Source organism: Rhopilema esculentum, chromosome 14, assembly GCF_057945365.1.
Source record: "Rhopilema esculentum isolate cy_ngs chromosome 14, ASM5794536v1, whole genome shotgun sequence".
NCBI classification, from domain to species: Eukaryota; Metazoa; Cnidaria; class Scyphozoa; order Rhizostomeae; family Rhizostomatidae; genus Rhopilema; species Rhopilema esculentum.
This window is the reverse complement of record NC_142828.1, coordinates 7,172,036-7,194,087: the sequence shown is the minus strand read 5'-3', so window position 1 is coordinate 7,194,087 and position 22,052 is coordinate 7,172,036. Positions and strand designations below refer to the sequence as shown.

Genomic DNA, 22,052 nt, shown 5'->3' with positions numbered 1-22,052 from the left:
AAAAGAAATTCAATACATACTAGACAGGGTTTGGGTGGGGCACTCAAGTTTTTTTCATTGGCCTACATCACGGTTGTTGACCGTGTTACCGCAATGTTCTCTGCACTCTGAACCTTTTGCCCGAATTATGAAAATGTATCTCGTTACAAGGTTCAATTTGTTACACATCGAATACTACTGTCTATATCCTTGACCAGAATGAATGCTTAGCTGTGTAGGGACACTTTCCACTCCACATGAAAATTGACAAAGCAGTGCGTGATCAAATCTGACTAATTCTGTAATTACTATTCACGACTCCATATTGGTTATGAATCTACCATTTTAATGGTTAGATATTTTGTTAGCCGCATACTTTTGCTTATCATCCATTAACAAAACGTGCGACGTGGCAGATCTATTTTAAGACTATTGTTGGCTAATGGACTGTTTCTTCTGAAACAAGAGTAACAATGCCCCCATTCTACATACAATTTGTAATCACTTGATGTGATGGAAACATGATTAGAACAAGTTTTGGCCAACTTCCAGTCACCATGCAAAAGTCAATTAAGCATCTTTAGTTGTCTTTCGGCCACGAGCTAAGAAGGATTCATTAAGTAATTATTTTTCTTGTTTAAAGTGAACCAACAGTACATATATGTAATACTCTCCTATCGATTTATTTATTTACTCGTCTCGAATCCCCATGACTTGATCCAAATAAACAGCATCGAACCTTGAAGGAGACCTTAATCATAGGGTACACCTCTCCAGGTTATATGTAATCGATTCCGATTCTTGAAATAGAAAAAGACCCTTCTCTACAGTTTTGGCTTATTCTCTGTCAATAAATAGGGCTTTCTCATATTTGAAGCAGGAATATGAACCTTTATAATACTTATGAATTGAATCCCCCTGTTAAAAATGGAGCTTGTATTTGCCTTTTCGGTTCTTAAAATGTAGCTTGCCCTGGATTCCATTTCTTGATAAACTCAGGTTTTTTATAAAGGGTTTGTCTTCCCCTACATAGCTTCAATGATTTAAATTAGTTTAGATTTTTAGTTTTTCAGAACTATTTGCGCCTTTAGAATACCGTAGTGTTTAGGGGCACTTTTTTACAAATTTCTTGTATTGTATGAGTGTTCATTTTGGCCAAAATAGCAGCGAGGTGATTTTCAAAAATTCCTTCCTGTTTTGCACATTTGCAGAACATAAAAAGATAAATAATTTCGTTTTGCAAGCAGACTCAAAATAACGCGCTTGGAGTTGATTGCCTCCTTCCTGAGAGGAAGGCAGTCGAGATTTTCAGGTGTATCCAGGATAACAGATATTGCAAGAAGGATTCGATAACAAAAGAGATCACCCTTGAGCTATGGCGTTTTCGAATGGTTGTGAGGTCCAAGACTGAAACACAACAAATAATTTACAGTGCTACGAAAGCAACACCTTAAATGATTATCACATTAGCTTTTCTTGAAAAAAGCAATGGAATTACGCACGATTCTCTTCATTAAACGGCCTAAATTTGCACGGGCATTGTGCTATGGTGTGATGATAGCGTGTACTTTGTTGCTTTTTGCTACATTTGCAATTGAATAGTACACACCTAACCTTAGCTCGTAAATATTCGAGCCACATTCTTACAGCGAAAAAGACCATCGCGTTAATGAGCCATTAGTTACTCTGAAATGGTCATTAAAGTTTGCACAATATATTTGCTACAAAACCTTTTCTGTAATTGCTTTTATACAAAATACCAGAGTGTCAATTGTGATATATGAAGTGCGAATCGTGAGAATTGGTTCATGTTGAGGCGAAATCGAATGTAGCTTTTAGTTAAAAAACAGCGTGGATCAATATTTTGTAACTGAAAATGCATGTTTTTCCATCTGTAAACCTGCATTTAAATCAACTCTTGTAACAAAGTATTTAGGAAAATGTAATGGTGTAAGATAGGATCTTTCCTTTTATTTTAAAAATGGCAAATTCCATTGAGGTCTCCCATACCTTAATTAGTTTACTTGACGAGAAAAATCGCATCATGTTCTGCCTTGTTTTTGCGGGGAGGGGATTCGCTTGTTGAAGAAACAAAACGATTTGATAAAACTAAAAGAGTTTCGATGTTCTAGTTTGACAACGGGTTCATTATAAATGGTTAAGGTGCTTGCAAAGTATTCCCTCTTTTTATGTGCCTCTTTTGGCAGCTCTTCTGGTTTTTTCTTTAAAATAAGCAGTAAATTATCTCTTCCTGAACTGCCTGAGGTATGTCGCAGTGCTTTCCCTTTTATGTATTCGTATCAACGTATAATTGGTTTTTTTTCCTTTTTCTTCTTTACCATTTCTTTCCTTTTTCTCTTCCCTTTTTCAGTCTTCTTTCCTATCCTCGATTTTCTATTCATCTCTCTCCTTATCTCCATTTCTATTCATCATATCTCCGACGGCCATTGCCCGAGTTTTACTTCTCTTCTCTCTCTTCTTTTATCTATTTCTTTGCCCTTTCTCTCTAATTTACCCTTCCTCGACGTCCTTGAATTAAAGTCCTATTGACATTAGCTATACGGTTCTAATGAAATGGTCGTTGATATGTTAAAACCCGATCACTCAAGAATTCAAATTCAAGCATTCTATGATCCTGAAACGAGTTGAGAGAAAAAGAACAATAAAACGATAATCCGGGCAATCAGTTTGATCGCCGTTGGTAATTTAATTGAACAAGGTTTCTTGCAATTATCAGAATCGTTTTTCGATAGTGTACGAGACTGTTAATATGTAAAAAGTTGTAAAAATCAAGTAATGGGTTTGTTTTCTGCTGGAAGGTGACAATTGGGTCGTCAAGCCCAAATGGATACTCCAAAACAGTTTGCGTTGGAGTAATCATATCCAACTCTTTATCAAGGTAATTTGTATATAAATATCACAAGAATCCATCTTTTGTTTACGTTTTTGAAGGCCTAATTACTAATTATACTTGCTTGTTAAAATATCGCTTATCATAAATGGAGAATGTCGAAGTTCTGGATGCTGTTGCGCATAACAATGTCAGCTAGCTCTGTGGTTTATTGTATGCCAAATTGAATTCCTGATGATGGCAAATCCGACTCCTGAAACAGATTCCCTCTTAAAATATATTGCCGTGCTATCTTCTGAAGCAGAATCAAAGATTTGAACTCAGGCGTCTTTGTAGTGAATTTTCTTGTGTTTTTGAAATTTCCAATTAAACTAAGATAATCAACGTTACTTATATTTAGTTGAGTTGGGTTTTTTATTTGATCGTTGCCTAAATTAAATTCAAATAATTGAACCAGAGTCCAGTAAAGTTGTCAACTTTTACCTGACCATGAAATCCTTACTATATAACCTCCCTTGTTTTTAATGGAATTGAAATGGGCGTGGTCAGGATATTTGGGATACTCAACTAATTTTGATCCCCTCTCCTTGCAACTCATGAAACTTTTCTAAAACATTTTAAAGAAATTTAGCTTGTTCTGAATTATAGATAATTTTTAAGATAGTGAAGTAACATGTTTATATCAATTAATGACAAAAGCTTGCCATGATTTAAATATATATCTATAATGATAAATATATATTTTTTTCTCTCCGGCCAGTGGCCAAGTGGCCATGGAGCTGTGATGTCTCTCCTGTCTCTGGATTGTCCTTTTGTCAACGATAAAAATTTTTAGCAAAGCCACCTCAAGTGCGTTCAGCTCTCATGAGTAACACAAGTAACATTTCCATAAGTATGCAAAGCCGGTCACAATTATGTTATTACGTTGGTGTTCCGAAAGGCCTGTTCCAAAGGGACAATGCTGCTCATCTTTAGTGGAGCTGTTTTTTCACAGGACCTATAGAGTTGCTACTCGTCAGCCATTGAACAGATTTTTACAGATATTGAAGAAGATTTTCCCACACTTTGCTCTTGTTTGTTTTTATTGAACCTAGTTGTTTTTTGCAAGAATCTCATTCATAGAAGTATTAACCAATCTTTAACTTTACGATTTTGTATTTTGGGATTGGGCGACTTACATATATTATATTAGAGTTATACTAACATCCAAGAGTCAATGTGTGTTGGCAACCCACCAGGAACCATTTCGCACTCAAAATTTGAAGTGCGTACCAGATCTTAAACTTCCTGGACTATGAAATGGAAATTACTTGTTTGTCGTTAAAATGCCAGTTCACTGGATAAATTGCGATCCATTTTAATGATGTTTTTACCAATGCTCCAAGTTTGCTCATATCTAGTTTTAAATTACATATCTGCACAAAAAATCTCAACTTACTCTTATCTGAAGTTGTTCTTTTTCGACTTCTAATAATCCCTTCCCGGTAGCCCTTTTTTAAAAATAAGAAAAACTTTTCTTCTCGCACTTGGTATTTGTTCGGAACATGTGTCTTCTTCCTTTTATAGTATTATTTTGATATGTCTCTAGGTTTGAAGTAATGAAATAACCTAAAGATTCACTCTGGCAGTCTTGTTGCAAAAAAGTAAGTTTATCAATACATATAAAGGATTGGGAGATTCACGTAGGTTTTCTAATTCATAGCCCCTTGTTACTACAAAAGGTCACTTCATTTCCTTCATTTTGCGCTTAGTGTTGAACAGTTAGTACCTGCTTTGGAAAATTTCCTCTTTTCTTTTACGTGAGAGCTGCACAACTCATCCTGCTCAGGAAGTTCCGCGTTTACCTATGACGTTTTCCAATAATCCAACTTTTATTTTTTGTGTTCTCGACAAATTAGATTATTTCCAAATTAAAACCGTTTTCTAGGACTTAATTTTGAACTTTTTTCCTTTAGATTTTTGTGAAGTTTTGTGGTCAAAAATCGTCATAGACAAGTTCAGCCATTGACACGGGTAACCCATATCGTATCCATCATATCATGAGGTTAATTCTTCTCTTCGAACTAAATCAAAATTCTCTCACTGGAAAGAGAAAGGCCAATAGCTTTAGTGTCAAAGAGCAAAGTTTAAAATCAGAAGCAGAAGAAGGTTTTCAAACTTTCTTTCCGAATCATGTTTACATGGCAAATTGGGTCAATTAATTTTGCATCTAGATATTTACATAAGAACGATGTTTGCTATTGATAAAACTCACAGGGAAGCTTTGGATACATATGATGAAATTCAACAGTTTCTGTCATGGTTTCTTTTCTACTCATCTTTATCACCATATATGGAATGTTTATTTATCATTTATTTAGTTTGATGAAGGAAAGCCGTCCTGGATGGATTGCATACTTGTCACGATTCAAAGCTTTATTTGAGCGACATGTTTTTATCGTTTATCGTAGACTTTTGTCACCAATTAAATGACAAGAACTTCTTTTACGAATTCATTAATCTCTACCAAGCTGTCAGCCTTTCCACCTTTTCTACTTTCACATTTTGGTTCTTACAGTTATTTTGTTAATTTCCCTAAAATTATGATTAACACTATGGTATGTGCATTCGATTAACACTTTTTTTTCTATCTTCATCATGTTTCCCTTTATTGATTACGATTTCTGCTTGAGGATTTGAGTGTATTTACTTGGATTTGCTTAGATTTAAAATATCTTCTTTTGTGTGAATTCATGAATAATATAAGATTAAAATATCCCTCGCTTTGATTTGGGAAATGGCGTTTTATGTCTTTGCAAATTCAAGGCTCAATGTTACTGTGAAGGAATAAGAAAAACATCGAATCTAGAGCTATTATTCTCTCTGTGACTATGGATTCACCCCACCCAGATTGCCAGCCAACGCCAGGCTAGTCATGACGATTGGAATCTTTATATTTAACTCATATGTGCCACTATAAACCAACAATACAACCACACTCTCTCTAATTACACAACAAATAGTGGCTCATTTCAACATAAAGAAGGGGTGGGCAAGAGATTAAATGGAATTTCCTCGCCTTTGTGCTCAAATTCAAGAGAGGTTTCCTTGGCCATTAATTTCTGGCAGTTCAGACAGGTCAGCTGCAAATGACTCACATGAATATGTTGTCACTGCGCAATATAATTATTGTAATACTGAATGCTCGACTGCGCAGGCAATATTTCATTCATAACAGGCTATATAGTTCGTTAGAGCTAAAGTCAAAGGACAGGGTCGAGAGGACAAAGCGTCACTCGCCTTTGTTTACAGTGAGACGCCCGGTGCTGGATGCATATATAAACTCGAAGTACACTCGTTGTACACTTCAGTACTTCCAGGGACCTTACGAGTTCACAAGTGATTTTCATACAACTATCAGAGACACGCTGACAAAGAAATAAGGAGAGACATTTTTCTCTTGGTTACATCCGGAAAAAGATTAATCGGACTATTTTCCATTTATATTTATCTTGATATTCTGTAATTTTGCTGTTTTGGGTCGTGGGACGGTACATCGTTTTTCATACCGAAGGCAAAACTGCTTCTGTCCGCATGGTTTGGTTAAGCGATTCTTCTGATGAAATGGAGCTGCCGAAAGGTCTGCCTTTGGACTGTTCCCCATACCTTTCGGGTCTGAAGACAAGTCCGACTTACCAACCTTATGAGACAACGGCTTCCTTCTCTCCTAATGGACGCCAATCGATGCAAACAAATGCGACGTCGAACTTTCTTGCGAATCGTTACGGCAGTCAAAGTTTCCACGCGCAATTTAGCGAGCCGACCACAGCAGAACTAAATTTGCCCGAACCGTGCTCTACGACAGCGATAGACAGTTCGTTTTCGCAACAATCAACGGCATTTGGCGAAGCTGCGATGATATCGTCAGCACAGCAAGTCACATCGCAAAGCTTAATGTATAACTCAAACTTTTACGGATCGCAACAGAACTACATGCCCTGGCAGCAGTATGGCAGCAGTGGCAGTTCTGGATACCCAGGGTATACCTACATCGCGCAAGGACTATCAAACCCTAGTGGCTATGGCTATCCTGTATTAAACAATGCATCGCTAGCTGCTGGTAAGTGAACCAGTTCTAATTCTTACTTTTATTAGCACTGCTAGGATTTAAAACCTGTTAAACTGTCTAGTGCATGACCGCTAACCTTAGTCGTCTCTGAATTTTTGGTATACTAGGGACATTCCTTTATGTTTCAAGTTTCAGAAATGACACTATGTTACGTTTTGCTTTGCAGCTTGTATGTGTATATGACCTTTTTTGAAGTTCAAAAGTCAGAAAGTCCTTCTTGGATATTGGATTTTCCTATCGCAAGATAGAATAAGAGAACTATCGGAATTTCTCTTGAAACAAAGTTGTTTTTGGCAAACTTTTGCAATATTCGGTGTCCTAAATCTCTATTTCAAACCAACTCTTGAACGTGTCTCGCTAGTGTTTTGCCATTCAGGTGAAGCGACCATGTTTATTAAGTATTTCGAATTTGCTATTTACTTGAAAGCTTTAAAACCAAGAAAATTTGGCTTTTCAAGATCTCCTTGGAGATTGTTGGCATACTTGGAATTTATATGTCCAGCAGGCAGTGTTACTGATACTTAACTTGAAATAATGCATTGCTGAAACATCTACAAGGAGTGTAGGAGTGAAGTCATTTGAACTTTAACTCCTGGCGGGTTTTTAGAGTTTAAAATCGGACAATTTGTGTTTGCTTTTTTGTTTTTCTTTACTGTCCTTTTTGAAAAGTAGCTTTTATGACATTGGAATATGTTTCCCGTAAAACACAGAAGCGTTCCCAGGTAAAATTTGCCCATTCATTCACGCGAAAGACAAATGTACAATTAGAAATACCTTTTTCTACTTTGTAAGAATGAGCGTTAAATGCTTTCCCCGTCGTGTTAACATAATGGTGTTAATGACGCAACTCACACAATGTTACTTAAGAATTTCATGTTTAGATATGAACACATAGCGGAGATTGCAGTCTCCAATGGTATTCTTAAAATCAAATTATGTACACTGACTTTCTTTAATCACTGCCTTGGCGATTCACGGGTGTCTCAATGAAACCCCTTAGGCGTAATTTAGCACTTAGCAAGAATTCAAAGCTGATTTTCATCTGAGACTGTGTCAAAGCGAATAATATCACATTTGTAGTATGGACCCTACAATTATGCTTTGGCCTTTGTTTTCAATGTAGTGTATGGGGACATAGAGAATTTGGATAGTGATCCGATTGATTAGTGTTAAATATAGTCTACTGGAATTGGGAATTATTTGTTTCAGTTGGTCAGGTTGAACTCTGTTTTGAATACAGGAGTCACTTTGTCCTTACACAGACAATTTCCATTGAGGTCAATATCATCTGGTAGCCACTGCCCCATCCATCTTTGTATGCTCCACCCAATTTTCTTATGAATAAGCCAGCCGGAGTCAGGGTGTCGCCTCGGGGCTTGTTTCCCTTGCTTTCAATTGGGCAGGTGCGACCAAAGATTGCATGGGAAAAGTTGGGCGGGAGCTAGAACAAAAGATTGACAATTAATTGCAGTTCAAGAATTCTGCCTTATTTTGAATGCCAGGGACAAGACATACTTTTGGTTTGAAATGTCAGAGCAATTGTCTGAAATGCCAAAGAAACACCGTGTTCTTCTAGTTATTTCGTAAACATTCGTAAACTACAGAATTCTGAAACCCACTTTCATGAAGGTTTAAGTGAAGTAGGTAATTATGCTGTCGATCATGCCTGGGCAGGCCTATCTTTTGTTTTGCAATTTTTTCTGAAAACAGGTTGTTCAAAAAAGGACATAACAATGTGTACTTTTTCTTCTCTTGCATACAGATTTGTCACTCTTCTTCGTTTTCTTTATGTCTGATTGAGTGATTGCTAAATTGATTACTTTTTAAAAGTGATTTCTTTCCTAACTGGCTTGTCTGTTCCATTGACAGGAGTCCCTTGGCTTTATCGCGACGTGGACGCAAAGAGAAAACGAATGACGTACTCGAGAAAACAACTTTTGGAACTGGAAAAAGAATTTCACTACAATCATTTCGTCAAGAAAGATCGTCGTGCTGAACTGGCCAAGATGCTGAATCTCACGGAAAGGCAGATAAAGATTTGGTTTCAGAACAGGAGAATGAAGTTCAAGAAAGAAACCAGACGAGCACAGGAGAAAATGGAACGCGGGGAAAGTGGGTCTGCTAAAGAAAGAAAAAGAAAGTCTGAGGCTGATGATAAGAAAAAGGACATAAAAACAGAATCATCGCCAATAGACAGTTTTCCAATGATCAATATGTAGATTATGTTGTTACCGAATTTAATCTAGATTGTTTTGTCAGCGAGAGCTGCTGACTACCACAACGATGGCCACATTTCATCATAGGTGTCGTCACAACAGGCTATCTTCGTTCCCAGTCCCTTTATCTGCGCGTGCTTTCGACAAATTTGCGAATTCTTCCCTTCTCAAAGTAACTTGCTATAGAGGCTATGGGCTGTGGATCTCAATTTTCTAGCAACGGAGAGCATTAAAACAGCAAGATAAACCGCCTTTTGATGTTATTTAATGCTAGTGAATCCATTATATTGATTGCTGGGATTGCGAGGCAATAGCTTGACGTCGCCTGATTTCCTTAGTGTAGTTATGCTACACTAGTTTTGCCAAAATTTCAACCTATAAGGTTCCCGAAAAGAACCAAAAACGTTATTGGAGGCGACCAAAAAACATTCTTTCTTAAAACGTTTCTCTTCTAAGAAAATGGTGATTTCATACCTTTTTGCAGGCCATTTCGCTATATCCCCTTGATTATGCGAGCATTACATATCATCTCCTTAGTAATTCCTACTAATTTCCTATGTTTTGTGATGCAGTGAAAGCTTCTATATGTAAAGGTCAGTTCTGTAAAAAAGTTGAATATTCCAGCGATGTGATTTACTGTGTAAATTTTGTAAGTTTATTTTATATGAGCTGGTTTCATATTTTATATTAGACTAACTCTAAATTAAAGTTTGATGTTAGAAACTTCTGTACTATGTATTTATGAAAAATATCTATTTAAAGTAGCGTTAATTTGTCCGAAATTGAGTTGAAATCTCTAATAGTTACGAATGTGTATTTCTTTCTATCTTCCTATATTTTTATAAATGTTTCAGTTATATGTTCGACTCAAGGAGTAGGCCGGTAGATCAATACAGCATAAAAATTCACCTATAGTTCATGTTGTACAAGCGACTTGTTTTGGAACCACGTTTTTTCAAGTTTTTTTATTTGATAATAGTTTAGGGATGCATAAAGTACAAATGATGTGCAAAAACCCACATTTGTATGCCTTCATTCGTGCCTCAGAACGATTTCGATAAGTTGTTTTTGAGAATCTCCTTACTTGTGGATGTGTGTTTTCTTCCAACTGTTTTTTGTCATTTTCTGTAACTGCTATACGTTATATGTTATTTTTCATATATAGATTTATGTTCAGTTGTGAATCGTTATGATAAATGTATTTCCCTGCTCCCTGCGGCATCATCTGGTAACCTTTGCATATTGTATGTAAACTTTTATGGGAATAAAAAATAGGGCAGGCATAATTACGGGTGAACTCAATTGGTTGAACGATCAATTTTTTATCACGTATGAACACCTTTTATAATTTTGCTCCTTCAACTACTGGTCATCACTGAACAGACAATTTTAATAAGTAATTAGTCGCCCACTCCACAGCTTGTCTCACTCACCCTAGCTCATCCAAATTTACTCTGAGAAGGAGGTGGTTCTTTTTGTCAAACCTAGAAAAATGAAACTGAGAGAAAGAGGTACTTTTTGGAATTTGGGAACTTCACTGAAATAGGGTGTTTTTTTAAAAACTAGTCTAGGCGCCAAGATTCCTCTTTGCTGACAATATCACAGTATTTTATACATAAAATCAAATATTTGGAAGAAAAGATTTTGGTATTTACAAAGTCCATTTGCAACATATAATAGAAATGTGGGCAGTTTCGTTTTACAGGATGTTTCTTTTTCATATGTCACCATTCTAGACAAAATAGTGTGACAGAGTCATAGTGTAGAAGAGCAGGCACTCCTGTTCACTTTGTTTTTGTACGATGTCTATTATTATTAGTATTTGTATCTCAGCTAAAAGGGCATAAAAAGTTCATATATAAATCAGAGAAAAGAGGTCTTTTTTCGCATGAGCCCGTGTACACCACTTAATTAATGAGAGTGGACTCGCCAGGCCAGTGGTGGCGCCAATACCTTCTCCCCCTCCCCCTTCACTTTTGTCAAGACACAGCCTACATAATTCTTCCAAAAAGACGTAGGTAGGTAGGGGTAGATCGTATTTCCTAAGGAAAACAAATCTGATACTGAAACAAGGCAAATAGGGCGTTGTTCATCACTTGCCAAGCCCATTACATTCCCACTTTTCAGTAGCTGGCGTCGCCACTGCGGTCTGTAGAGCGAATTGATACAATGATACAAGTCCCCCTGTAGTCGCACAAAGGTCTGCACAAAGGCTACAAGTCCCCCTGTAGTCGAGGCCAAGATTTCGAAAAAAACTTTAAAACAATTGGATTTCCATCGAACTTTCTTTAGCAGCTTGTGCCCCAGTCCTCGAAAGTGACTCTTTGTGCTAGACGGGATTTTGTTGTATCAAGCCAAGGAACATGGCAGACCTTGCCACTCTTCGCAAGCCATTACGAAAGAGTAAAGAATGCATATTCAAATGTTGTCGGCATCGCAGGCCAGAGGTTCCTTAGAACTGTGCCAGGATATTGTCCTCCTATGCCAAATCTTACTAAAGCAATCCTCCTAATCCTATTGAAAATTATCATTTTTTTTGCAAACAATTTTTACAGCAGATAAGAACAACAGTTTCGCCGTGGTCTTGAAAAATACCAGGTTGTCAGTTACTTCTAAATTTAAATCCCTCTCTCCATCTTAGCATACCTTTTGAATGTTAAGAAAAATCTGGACCTTACAGTGAATTGCAGTTGACGCTTCTACTGTGAAACTTTAGGAGAAATGGACACAAGGCAAAAATTTACCTAAAGAGGGCCTGGATTTTTGGATTTATTGCCAACAAGCAATCTTCAAATCTTCAAATCATTAGTTTGTTTACCTTCATTCATATCAAGGAATATCATATTTAACCAACGGAGCAACTACCTTTGCTTGATCCTTTACTGATTTTATGACATGAAGGTCTCTGAAATACCTAAAGCGTTTCTTCCACCGAGCGGATTTTACCTGAAATTTCCTATTGAGATACTATTAAGGGGGTATGACACCCCCCGCACCCTCCCGGTCGCCCCTGATGAGACATCGTTGTTTGTTTTTTGCCAGTTGAGCTGTGAGTAGTTTGCCAAGTCTTTTTAGGTAAGCTTTAATAAGAAACACTTATAATCCATGAAAATTAAAAAGAAATGTGTAGGATATTGCTGAGCATCAACACATAAACTCTCAAAGGGAATAAGCATATTTTTCAATATAGGACTGGGTACAAGTACGGTAGCCTAAAAATTGCTTTTAAAGCTGTTTTGCATCTCATTTTATTCAGTACGTCAAATGACGCCAGAAAAAAATATCAGTTTTATTGCTTGCAAAGTTAAAACGTTGTAGCGCTATACCTAAATGAGAACTGAGTACCAGTACCCGAGTCTACAAATAGCTTTTGGGGGCATTTTTGAAGCTTGATATGAATTTAATCTTATTCAGCATATCGGATTGTGTACTTGTACCAAACTTCATGCTATTGTTATAACATGCACGAAGTTGTTTGACAAAACGAAAAGTTTCAACAGCCATAACATTTTGCTTATATGTCAGACCACATTGTTCTTTTTAAATATTTTGCTTAGTTTTGCAAGCTCTTTCTGATGGTAGCATCAGATTTGAAAAAACCATCTCAACTTACAATAAAAATTAGAAAGAAAAGTTCATGCAACGTATTAAAAAGATACGAATCATAGATTTTTAAGTTTTACTATAAAAGCTGTACCTTTTTTGGAACAATCAATGTTACGGAAAAATAAATGCTCGTGCCCTTTTTATTCATTTTGCCTCCCACACCCCTTCCTCCTGTTCAAACCTGCGTTCGGCGGCCCTGTTACTGTGTAGGCAGAAGGAGTTCGTTTCACCTTAGGACACCATAGCCTGCGTCACAGACTAAGTTTTTGGTCTGTGACGCAGGCTAAGGACACCATTGATAACATTTTCAATAGGCAAGCGGGAGTGATTGGGCAACCTAAACAGTCGTGATCCCTTTTCTCTCTGACCTAATTCGATCTACACATGGGTATATATATATTTCCTAGCGTAGACTTTTCGATCTATGTTCTGACGTTTTCTACTCTGAAGAATGTCAGACGAAAAGCTTTAGTGACGTGTTTCATAATGTTTGCTTTTTTCAAAGCCAATAATATTACTATACGTGTACAAAAACAATGACATTGATAAACAAGACGGAACGATGCATCACCCTTGCCCAATTTTGCCAATGAGCATGGAGGCATAATTTTTGATTGCCAATATATTGAGGACAGGTCTATGAGGGGCGGCGCCAGACCCAAAATTGTGGGGTGAACAATGTAGGGGCGGAGCTTACAATGGGGTCGTGGTAAAAATACCGGTGCAACACCTGATGAGAAATTTTGCTCGTTCCTGATAACCAAGTTTGAATAATTTTGTAACCCTCAATAGAAGTATTCGATTTCACTGAGTAGAAGAGTTAAATAAACATTGAGGCTGAAGGGTAATTGCTGATGATCTTTACCTTGCTGTGTGCCCTTTTGCAGGATGCAGCTGTGACAGATGGGACTGCAACTTTACTATTCTTGAAGCTTAAAAAGTGTTGCCAAAAACCTTTAACAAGGAAGGAAGGCAAAGACCACACTCTAAAAACCAACTTTTTAGCAAGATAAGGCTCTGTTTTACAAAACATAATTATAATTTCTCCTTATTTCCGACCCGATGATCCAACACACCCTTCTCTATGTCAGCTAAGGTCTGGAAAGAACCGTAACTGACTATCAAAATGAAAACAAGTTAAGATCTCAGAGAAGAAAACTTACATCCTCACCCTTTATGTTTTTAATTCAGTTTTGAAAAATGAGGAAATCGACCTTAAAAAGGTGGGGTGGTCATGCTCACCCCAGTCCATCCTGTGGTACCGCCCCTGAGGCTATATACATATCTGCCTCTTTATTTCTCGCGTTTATTAACACGAGTCTCAAAGAAGAAAATGTTGAAAAGACGGAATGAAAGCAGAAAAGAAACATTCCAGTCTTTTCATCTTCGCTGTTTTCATCATGCTATTTAGTTAAAAGGTTTTGGCCACAAGTTTAACTATGTCTAGACATTTTTGTCAGGAGCAGATTGTATATCATTTTTATACGATCTTTCTGGTTAGCAAAACGATTCTAATATTTAAAAATAGGACAGTATTTGGGATCAATCCTAGCTTACTTCAAATCCTAGTTTTGAATGCAGCTATCGTATGTCACTGGGTGAAATTGGTTTTGAAGATCACGAGCTGCTCGCCTTCAAACTTTTAGACTGGTTCCAATTCCAAGAAATAAAAAAACAAGGGGCATTTTTTATTAGAAGCTAGGATCTAGTTGATTTTGGGTATTTCGACCATGCTAATTACGAATTTAGTTGATCCCAAGCGAAATTCGCTCATTTGATGGCTTAATTTGCATATCAAAATGGCTGCCAGTCGAAATCTTTGAAATCCTGCCAAGAAAACCCATGGCACTGCATTCGACTAGGATATTCATCAATATTGCTATTATGAGGACAGAACGTGGTAAAATGTTGTACAGCAACATGATCTACACAAGAGGCATTTTTAAATTTTCCATTGCATCCATGACACCATTATGATGTCATAATTGAAGAAAATGGGAGAATTCGCTAACTATTGGCAATATCTCAGTTTTGATTATTAAGCCCTTTTATAATGCCTCTAGAATATATTAAAATGCACCATAAAGCAAAAATCAGAGGTATAACTTCCATCTAAGCTTATTATCTATATCACTTATTCATCATTTATGTATACCAGTTTGCCATTGTTATATTTAAACCCTAATTACTTGTGCAAATACTTCAAAATGTCTTCAATTTACTTTTGAAGATAAAGAGAACCAATTTTGGCCAGTAAAGTTTATCTATGACATTTTCTGTGATTTGCATGACGTCATAAATTTGATTAACGTCATAAAATGAAAAAGGTCATGCAACATTTGAAAGTTCTCTTCGAAATCAGTCAAATGGTGGCATTGTCGATGATCTATGATCCTCCGGCAAAAATTGAATTCACTTATTTAGTTTTCTAGCTGATCGGTGTCTTCCATCTTGAAGAAATTCTTCCAGTTTTATTCAGCACATTATATTTTAGGAGAAATGACAAACTTTCAGCTCTTCATATTTCGAACTAACGACAAGTTTATCTATGACATTTTTTCGAATGAAAATTTCTTCAAAGTAGTAATCAGGTGAAATATCAACATTGAATATTCAAGTGGCTGAACACGTTCTGTTTGCACATCCAATGCTACTATGCTGCATCTTTGTAAAGGTCTCTAACGTGTGTCCAAGCTGGAATCTATTCAATTATAGGTCAGTTTAATTCGTTGATTTCAGCTTTGCTGCATATGCCATACAACTTGCTACATTACAGGCCTTGCACAAATTATCACTTTCTTCTGACTAATAATTCTTGAGAATTCTTGAGAAAAGAACAGTTGTAGTTTCACTTCAAGCTTCATTGCTAATTTTCAAATTCTTCCACACTTGTCAAGAATTCTTGAGAATTCTTGTAATGTTGATACTGCAGTGTGAAGCTTGACCCTACATTAGGATTTGTAGAAATGTCTGATCTAAATCTTAAAGCAAACTAAGCTATATGAGATTTTATTGAAAATTCTTTTACATATGAGTTGGTGTAGTAGATCAATGCTCATCGTTCAGACAGGTGTCATCTTCTGTAGCACTTTCGCATAAAGCTGTGCACGGTAGATTTGCCTTTCTACAGCGTTTGTTTCTGCATCGTGTGTTACATCCACAAAAGATCATCTCCAGAGAAGCAGTAGGGATGGCTTCTGCTGTCATCAGAATTGGCTTTAATCGATCTTCCGAAAGGTCCCATCCGAAATCTGTAGGTGATGGTAAGTCTTGATGCGGTGACCCAGCTTGTTTCCATATCATTGCTTCGATTGTTGGAGGCAATGCCTTAGGTTTTATTTTCTTGAAAAATAGAACGCGTCGGGCTTCATTTGTGGAAGTGATGTGACCTGCATCATAAACGTGGCAAAGAAATTGTTCTGCTTTCCGCACAACTCTTTTGTTAATACCTCCTTCTCCCATGTTTTACAAGAGTTTATGCGACTCTTTCCATGCAGATGCCTTTATATGCCCAGACAAGTACGAAGTTGTATCACATCCAGTACGAGTGTGAAAGGGGATGAGTGCTCGAACAGATCCCTCTGGCAAGGCGTGAAGAATCTCTTTGACTGGAATAATTCTTCTCTTCTTTGGCGTTCTGGACATCATCCAAAGATCATTGCATCGCATTCGTTCACAGTGGGACACCAGAATGATGAGCACATATGTTTCTCTAGTAGCAACTACTACTGTATTGCAGGTGGCGTTGATAGCATGAAGGACAAGTCTGGTGTCTGCTTCTTTATGGTCTGCACTCAAAGACAAGGTATCAGTGTAGTATTTCGATGACTGGGCAAGCAATTCATTGATAAATCCACCTGCTGTAACAACTTCTTTATCTTCAGGTGCTTGGCGAAGCAACTCTTCTGACAGCAATTGTGCAAGATCTGCTTTGTTTTCTGGCAATGCCAAGAAGTCTGACCAGCACTTTGAAAGAGGTACCAAACCGCTCTTTATAACTCGGCGACTAGGCCGGCTAGTTATTGTCCGCCTTAGTCTGGTACTTTCTTCGATTGATAGTTGTCTATAGCTGTCAACAACTTCGATTCTCTGTTAGCGTTTACCCGTTTGAAGCACTGCTTGAACAAAGGTGTCTGCTAAATCACGAAACGAAGAGCAACCGTTTGGTTAGCCTAATAACACCACTAGACCCTGACCACTGATGATTAAGCACGCTGTTTTTCTATGAAGATCGATACTCTCTGGACAATTGATGCTATCCGTTAGCTTGTCGATAAGGACAGACTTGCTTCCAGTCCGAAGAGAACCGTTCATTTCAGTGAGAGATAGAGGAACTGGCATCAATTCATGAGAAAGCACACTCTTAAGATCAATTTCACGGCCGCCTTCATAAGCAGTGATCAACCGCATGAGGATATTTCGGTCGGCTTTAAAAACCGTCTGCTTGGAACTTCATATAGGCTTTGAAAGGTAAATGTCTCTATCTTTTTAATAGTTCGTTGAATGATATTATGGGCTCTGTGCCAGACGGTGTCAGTCTTTGCGTGAAAAAGCTTAAAATTTGTTCCTGACCAAGATTGGCTGCATGCAACAAAGATTCTTGAATTTCATTACTTGCCAGGTCTTTAGTTGCTATATTCTGCAGTATCTATTGTAAATATTTTGAATCTCTCAAAGGTGGCAAGCAAGGAATCTTCATCGACGTTGTCTCTTTTTATCTTGGATGGGAAGGATTCAACAGAGATCGTTTTATCCGCTAACAGGCCATACATTTTACGGGTTGTTTCTGCCAAGTGTGACCTCAGGTTGAACGAAAGGCTTCATCTCAACAAGGTCGATGATGTTTTCGTAATTCCTACTTTGCCCCCGGCTCGCTTTCCCGTACCATTCAGCCACTCCTGCGCATGATCCGGGTCGACCTCGCTAAATTTTCTTGCTGAGCACTTTGCAACAGAATTCCCCTTTGCAAACTCTTCTTTGAGTTCGTCTGGAAGCTGTTTCATCCCGGCTATGTAGATGATGCCCCATCGCGCATAATTTTAGTGATCATGGTGATCATCTTGAAATCTTGGTATTAAGAATTAATATTTATTTTTGAATGCTCATTGATGGTCTTGTTGGCTGCTAAAAGGATGAACTCTTCCTTTTACATGGTAGAAATTGCTTCGGCTATTGAATCGCGAAGTAAAATTTTGAATAGGCGACCATTTTAAATACAGGGATTTGGCTCCAAAAAAGAGATAAGTTTTGTTAAACTGCAGCAAGATGAACGAACTAGCGTGAAAGAGCATCAGGCTAGCAAATACTATCAATTCTACCACTTGCCAGAACCTTATGCAGTCCGGAGGGTCCCTTGATTATACCTTGAAGTTTTCTGACCGGCAGCCATTTTGAATATGCAAATTAAGCCTTTAAATTAGCGAATTTCGCTTGGGATATACCAAATTCGTAATCAGCATGGTCGAAATACCCAGGGGCGCAGTGGGAGTTAACTTTTTGGGTGGGCAAAGCGGAAAATTTTCCGATAAAACTATGATTTTTCCGACAAATTTTTTCTCAATACATTCCTTGAAGATTACCCTTGCTGCATATACTGCAACACTTGATACTACAATATCACGAATGGATCTCGAAATCGTTAACGAATGGATCGTTCGTTATACACCTTCAAGTTCAACAATAGCCTTTATTCTAACAAAACTTATCAAATATAAATCGCTATGAACAAAACTGCAACTAGTTATAAATTTACACCCTACAAGTCTTCTCGCTATACTAGACAATAAACTGTCAAGTCAGTGTTTATAGCTGTTTATAGCAAAAAGTTTTTTTGGCAAGTTTTAAATCGCATCATAATTACTTTGCATTTATTTATGCTAAACCTTAAATAGATATAACGCCTCCAAAAGAATATTTTTCTTTTAACTGAATCTATATAAACTGTTACTCAAGCAGCATCTTTCTCAAAAGAGGTGTGGCAGCATACAAATCGATGATGTCACCATAGTCTATCGACTGTAAAATATCACTTTCGACGTTGATTGTTATCAGAGAGGAAAGGCGGTCTTGTCCCATCGTTGACCGTAGCCGATTTTTTTACAATCCTCAGCTTTGAAAAAGCTCTTTCATAGTTTGTTGAACCTATTGGCAAAGTGAAGAGAACCTTGTAAAGAAGGACCAGCTGTGGAAAGGCACTTTGCAGGTTATACTTATCATCAACTGAAGAACTGAATGGAACTGAAAAGTTTTCTCTTTCTTCTGCAGCCGGGAGAGGGTTGCTCTTTTCTCTAACTTTCCAAAATTTACGGTAATTATTGGCGAACGAGCTGTCCTCATCTCTTAATTTTTCGTCATCCAGGCCGTAATTCTTCGCAACCTTTTTGAATTACACTGCACACAACTGCCTTTCAATTGTTTTCTGAAAACATTCAGGGTTGAGCAAGGCAAAATCTGTCAAAATTGCCTTATGAGACGTAAATATTGTATTCATTGAGCTGATAGCTGTATCCACTATCACGATGATATACGGATTCCCTATTTCCCTCTAATTCATCTATGCAATTTTCCCCTGGCATCTTTTTCTTTCTGCGTATTCGTCGCTCGACAAAATTTTCCTCTTCTAAGTCATGGCGAAAATAATAACTTTTTGCGTCTTCTACAACACCAGCGAATTCATTTCGAAATGAACTGAGTTGAATTTTAACTGTCGGAAATGGGAGTTTATAAAATAACTGAGACCAGAGCGTTAATTTCCTTTCAAATTTCAGCAATGCGATGATTCCAATAAATACTCTAATGAAAATAAGTAAGAAGGGTTGAGCATGCCCTATTTTACGACAGGTTAAAAAAATATGCGACCTTTTGGACAGGATCGATGAAAACCTTACATTTTGTCTAATATTTCAAATTTTCCGACAAACGTTGGATTTTCCGACAATCCGACAAATTTTTTGCCAGGGGGGGCGGCTGCCCCCCCTGCCCCCCCAGCCACTGCGCCCCTGGAAATACCCCAAATAAACTGAATCCCAGCTTCTACCCCAAAATGCCTCTTGATCTCTTTTTAAGAACCCTTTTAGAGAAACGAAACCAATCTATTTTGCAGTCACAGGAAACCGTAAATGTATTGCTACGCTGGATCATACGCGTGCATATGAATAGCAGTGGCGTAGCGAAAAATTTCGAGGCCCTGAGGAATCAGGCTACATAGGAATAGTTTGTAAGGAACAAAAACAATACGAAACTATTTCAGAAAGCGAAATAATACGAAAGAGGTCCATTGTTGACAATGCAAATGCTCTAAAAGTCATTTTATCTATGGGTATTGATTCTGGCAAGAACGTCGATGGACATAACTTTTATTAATGAACAAGAAAAAGGGATCCGGGGATCTCAAAGGGAGCTGGACAAAACACAATAAAGGCTCGACAAAATGAAATGCTGACACTACTTTTCAACATGAAATAATCAACCAAGCCTATACCTAACATTTTCTTTTTTATCTCGTTGCAAAACTCGTAAGCGAATGACTGTACCTCTGATCTCAAGTCCCTTCAAAATACAGGTAAAACAGGCTTACCAAACTGCTTGGTTCATTGCAAATTTCTTAATTGATGGCTCCTAGCTAGGCGATTTTGAATTAAAACAAACAAGATTGAACTAACTGAAATTTGAAGACCAGAAACCCCACATCAAAAACTCTACATCAAGACAGTATTAACAAGTTAAAAACGTTGCTTTCGAATGCTTGTTCTATGGTATCGATGCCAGGCACTAGCTAAGGCAGATGCAGTTTTCTGATTGAAAGTTCCCGACTAAAAGACGATTGGGTGTGGACTGGCTCTCTGTATCTAACCTTGTAAGAAACTGATATTGATATTGAGATTTAAAGCAACCAGCAAGGACACAAACCTAGATTTCTAGTGTAACTTTTTTAACTTCTTTAGTGTAACTTTTTAACCTTTTAAATTTTTTTAAGCTTTAACTTCAATCTCTTATAATTTTGAACCTTTTACTTTACAAACTTTTATTTTAACAGGACCCTTAGTGATAGCAGTATTATCTTTACTGAAAAGGCTATCCTGTTTAAATATGGTGGATTATTATTATATATATTATATAAACGATCCGGCTGTAATGAATTATAAAACGATGCATAACTGAAATCTCAACATTCTCCAAGAAAATTTCATCACAATGTCACAAATTTCTAACTTTGCTACAAGAAACTGGCATGATATCCCAAAACCAAATATTGAACTTCTATAAAGAGTACCTTTTCCGGTGCGAAACGGTGGAATGAAATATGCGGAATGAGATACCTTTGTCTGTAACGAATAACACAACAGTTTCTGAACATAAAAGAAACTTAAGGACTACCTGTTACACTAGCATTTACCCTGCAGACGAAGCCTAGAAAGAGCAGAATAGTGCGTAATAAATTTTAATTAGCATTATGTTGTTGATTTTTTTCTTCCCAGCACTTTTAGGAAAACATGTTTGTAAAGTTAAATAGTCGATTGGGATTGGTTGATAAATACGTATGAAACTGAAAAAAACGAAAATGAGTCTCAGGACCGACGTAGACCCTTGTTCTCCTTTTTATATGTTCTTCGGCACTGTTTTCAAGTTATTTGCTTTTATGGAGAAAGAGCCTTTGCTCGTGTGTCTATATTTCAGCAAGTTCGTATCATGTTCAATCGTTTTTGGGCATTAAGAAGCATTTCATTATGCTCTGTCAGGTGATTTGGCTTAAATTCAAAAGCTCTTAAGATAGATTTCAATTATTTCGTCAATAAAGATCTCTCTTTTATTCTCAAAGGTCTCCCAAGATGTTTAATGTTTTATAACAGTATATAAGCAGTATATAAATGTTTTAAATTTGAATGTAGTTACACTTTGTGTTATTACTGGGGTCGACTCTTAGCAAAAATCTCTGTATAGTCAATGATTAGCCTGATAAGATAAGGGACAAATGACATGTGCAAAATCAAATTTGTACCATTTTCCCTTTTTGCCAAGTGGATCGAAGTTTTGTTCCATCTATCTGGTTTTCTAACTCTACTTTCTGCTAAATGTTACAAATTTTGAATTTTTTTGAAGAAAGGCAAATCGTGACCTCGCTATGACGTCAGGACTGTGCCCAATTTCAAATCTAATCCCACCAGTGGATAACCTTTATAAATTGGTTTAAAATTTCAAAACCAATCCCACCAGTTTATAAATCTTGTAAATGGCTTTAAAGTAGGTAATGGTACCACTGCAGGTTGAAAAGTTTTTGGGAAAACGGTATTTT

General features: G+C 37.2%; 1 protein-coding gene across 1 annotated transcript; it reads left to right on the top strand.

Annotated features, from left to right (window-relative positions):
* On the top strand, positions 1-9,960 carry LOC135696154 (uncharacterized). The gene is made up of 2 exons (XM_065215438.2): positions 1-6,929; positions 8,808-9,960. The coding sequence occupies exons 1-2, from the start codon at positions 6,404-6,406 to the stop codon at positions 9,155-9,157; spliced, it is 876 nt and encodes a 291-aa protein (XP_065071510.1). The 5' UTR covers positions 1-6,403; the 3' UTR covers positions 9,158-9,960.
* The last annotated feature ends 12,092 nt before the right edge of the window (positions 9,961-22,052 follow it).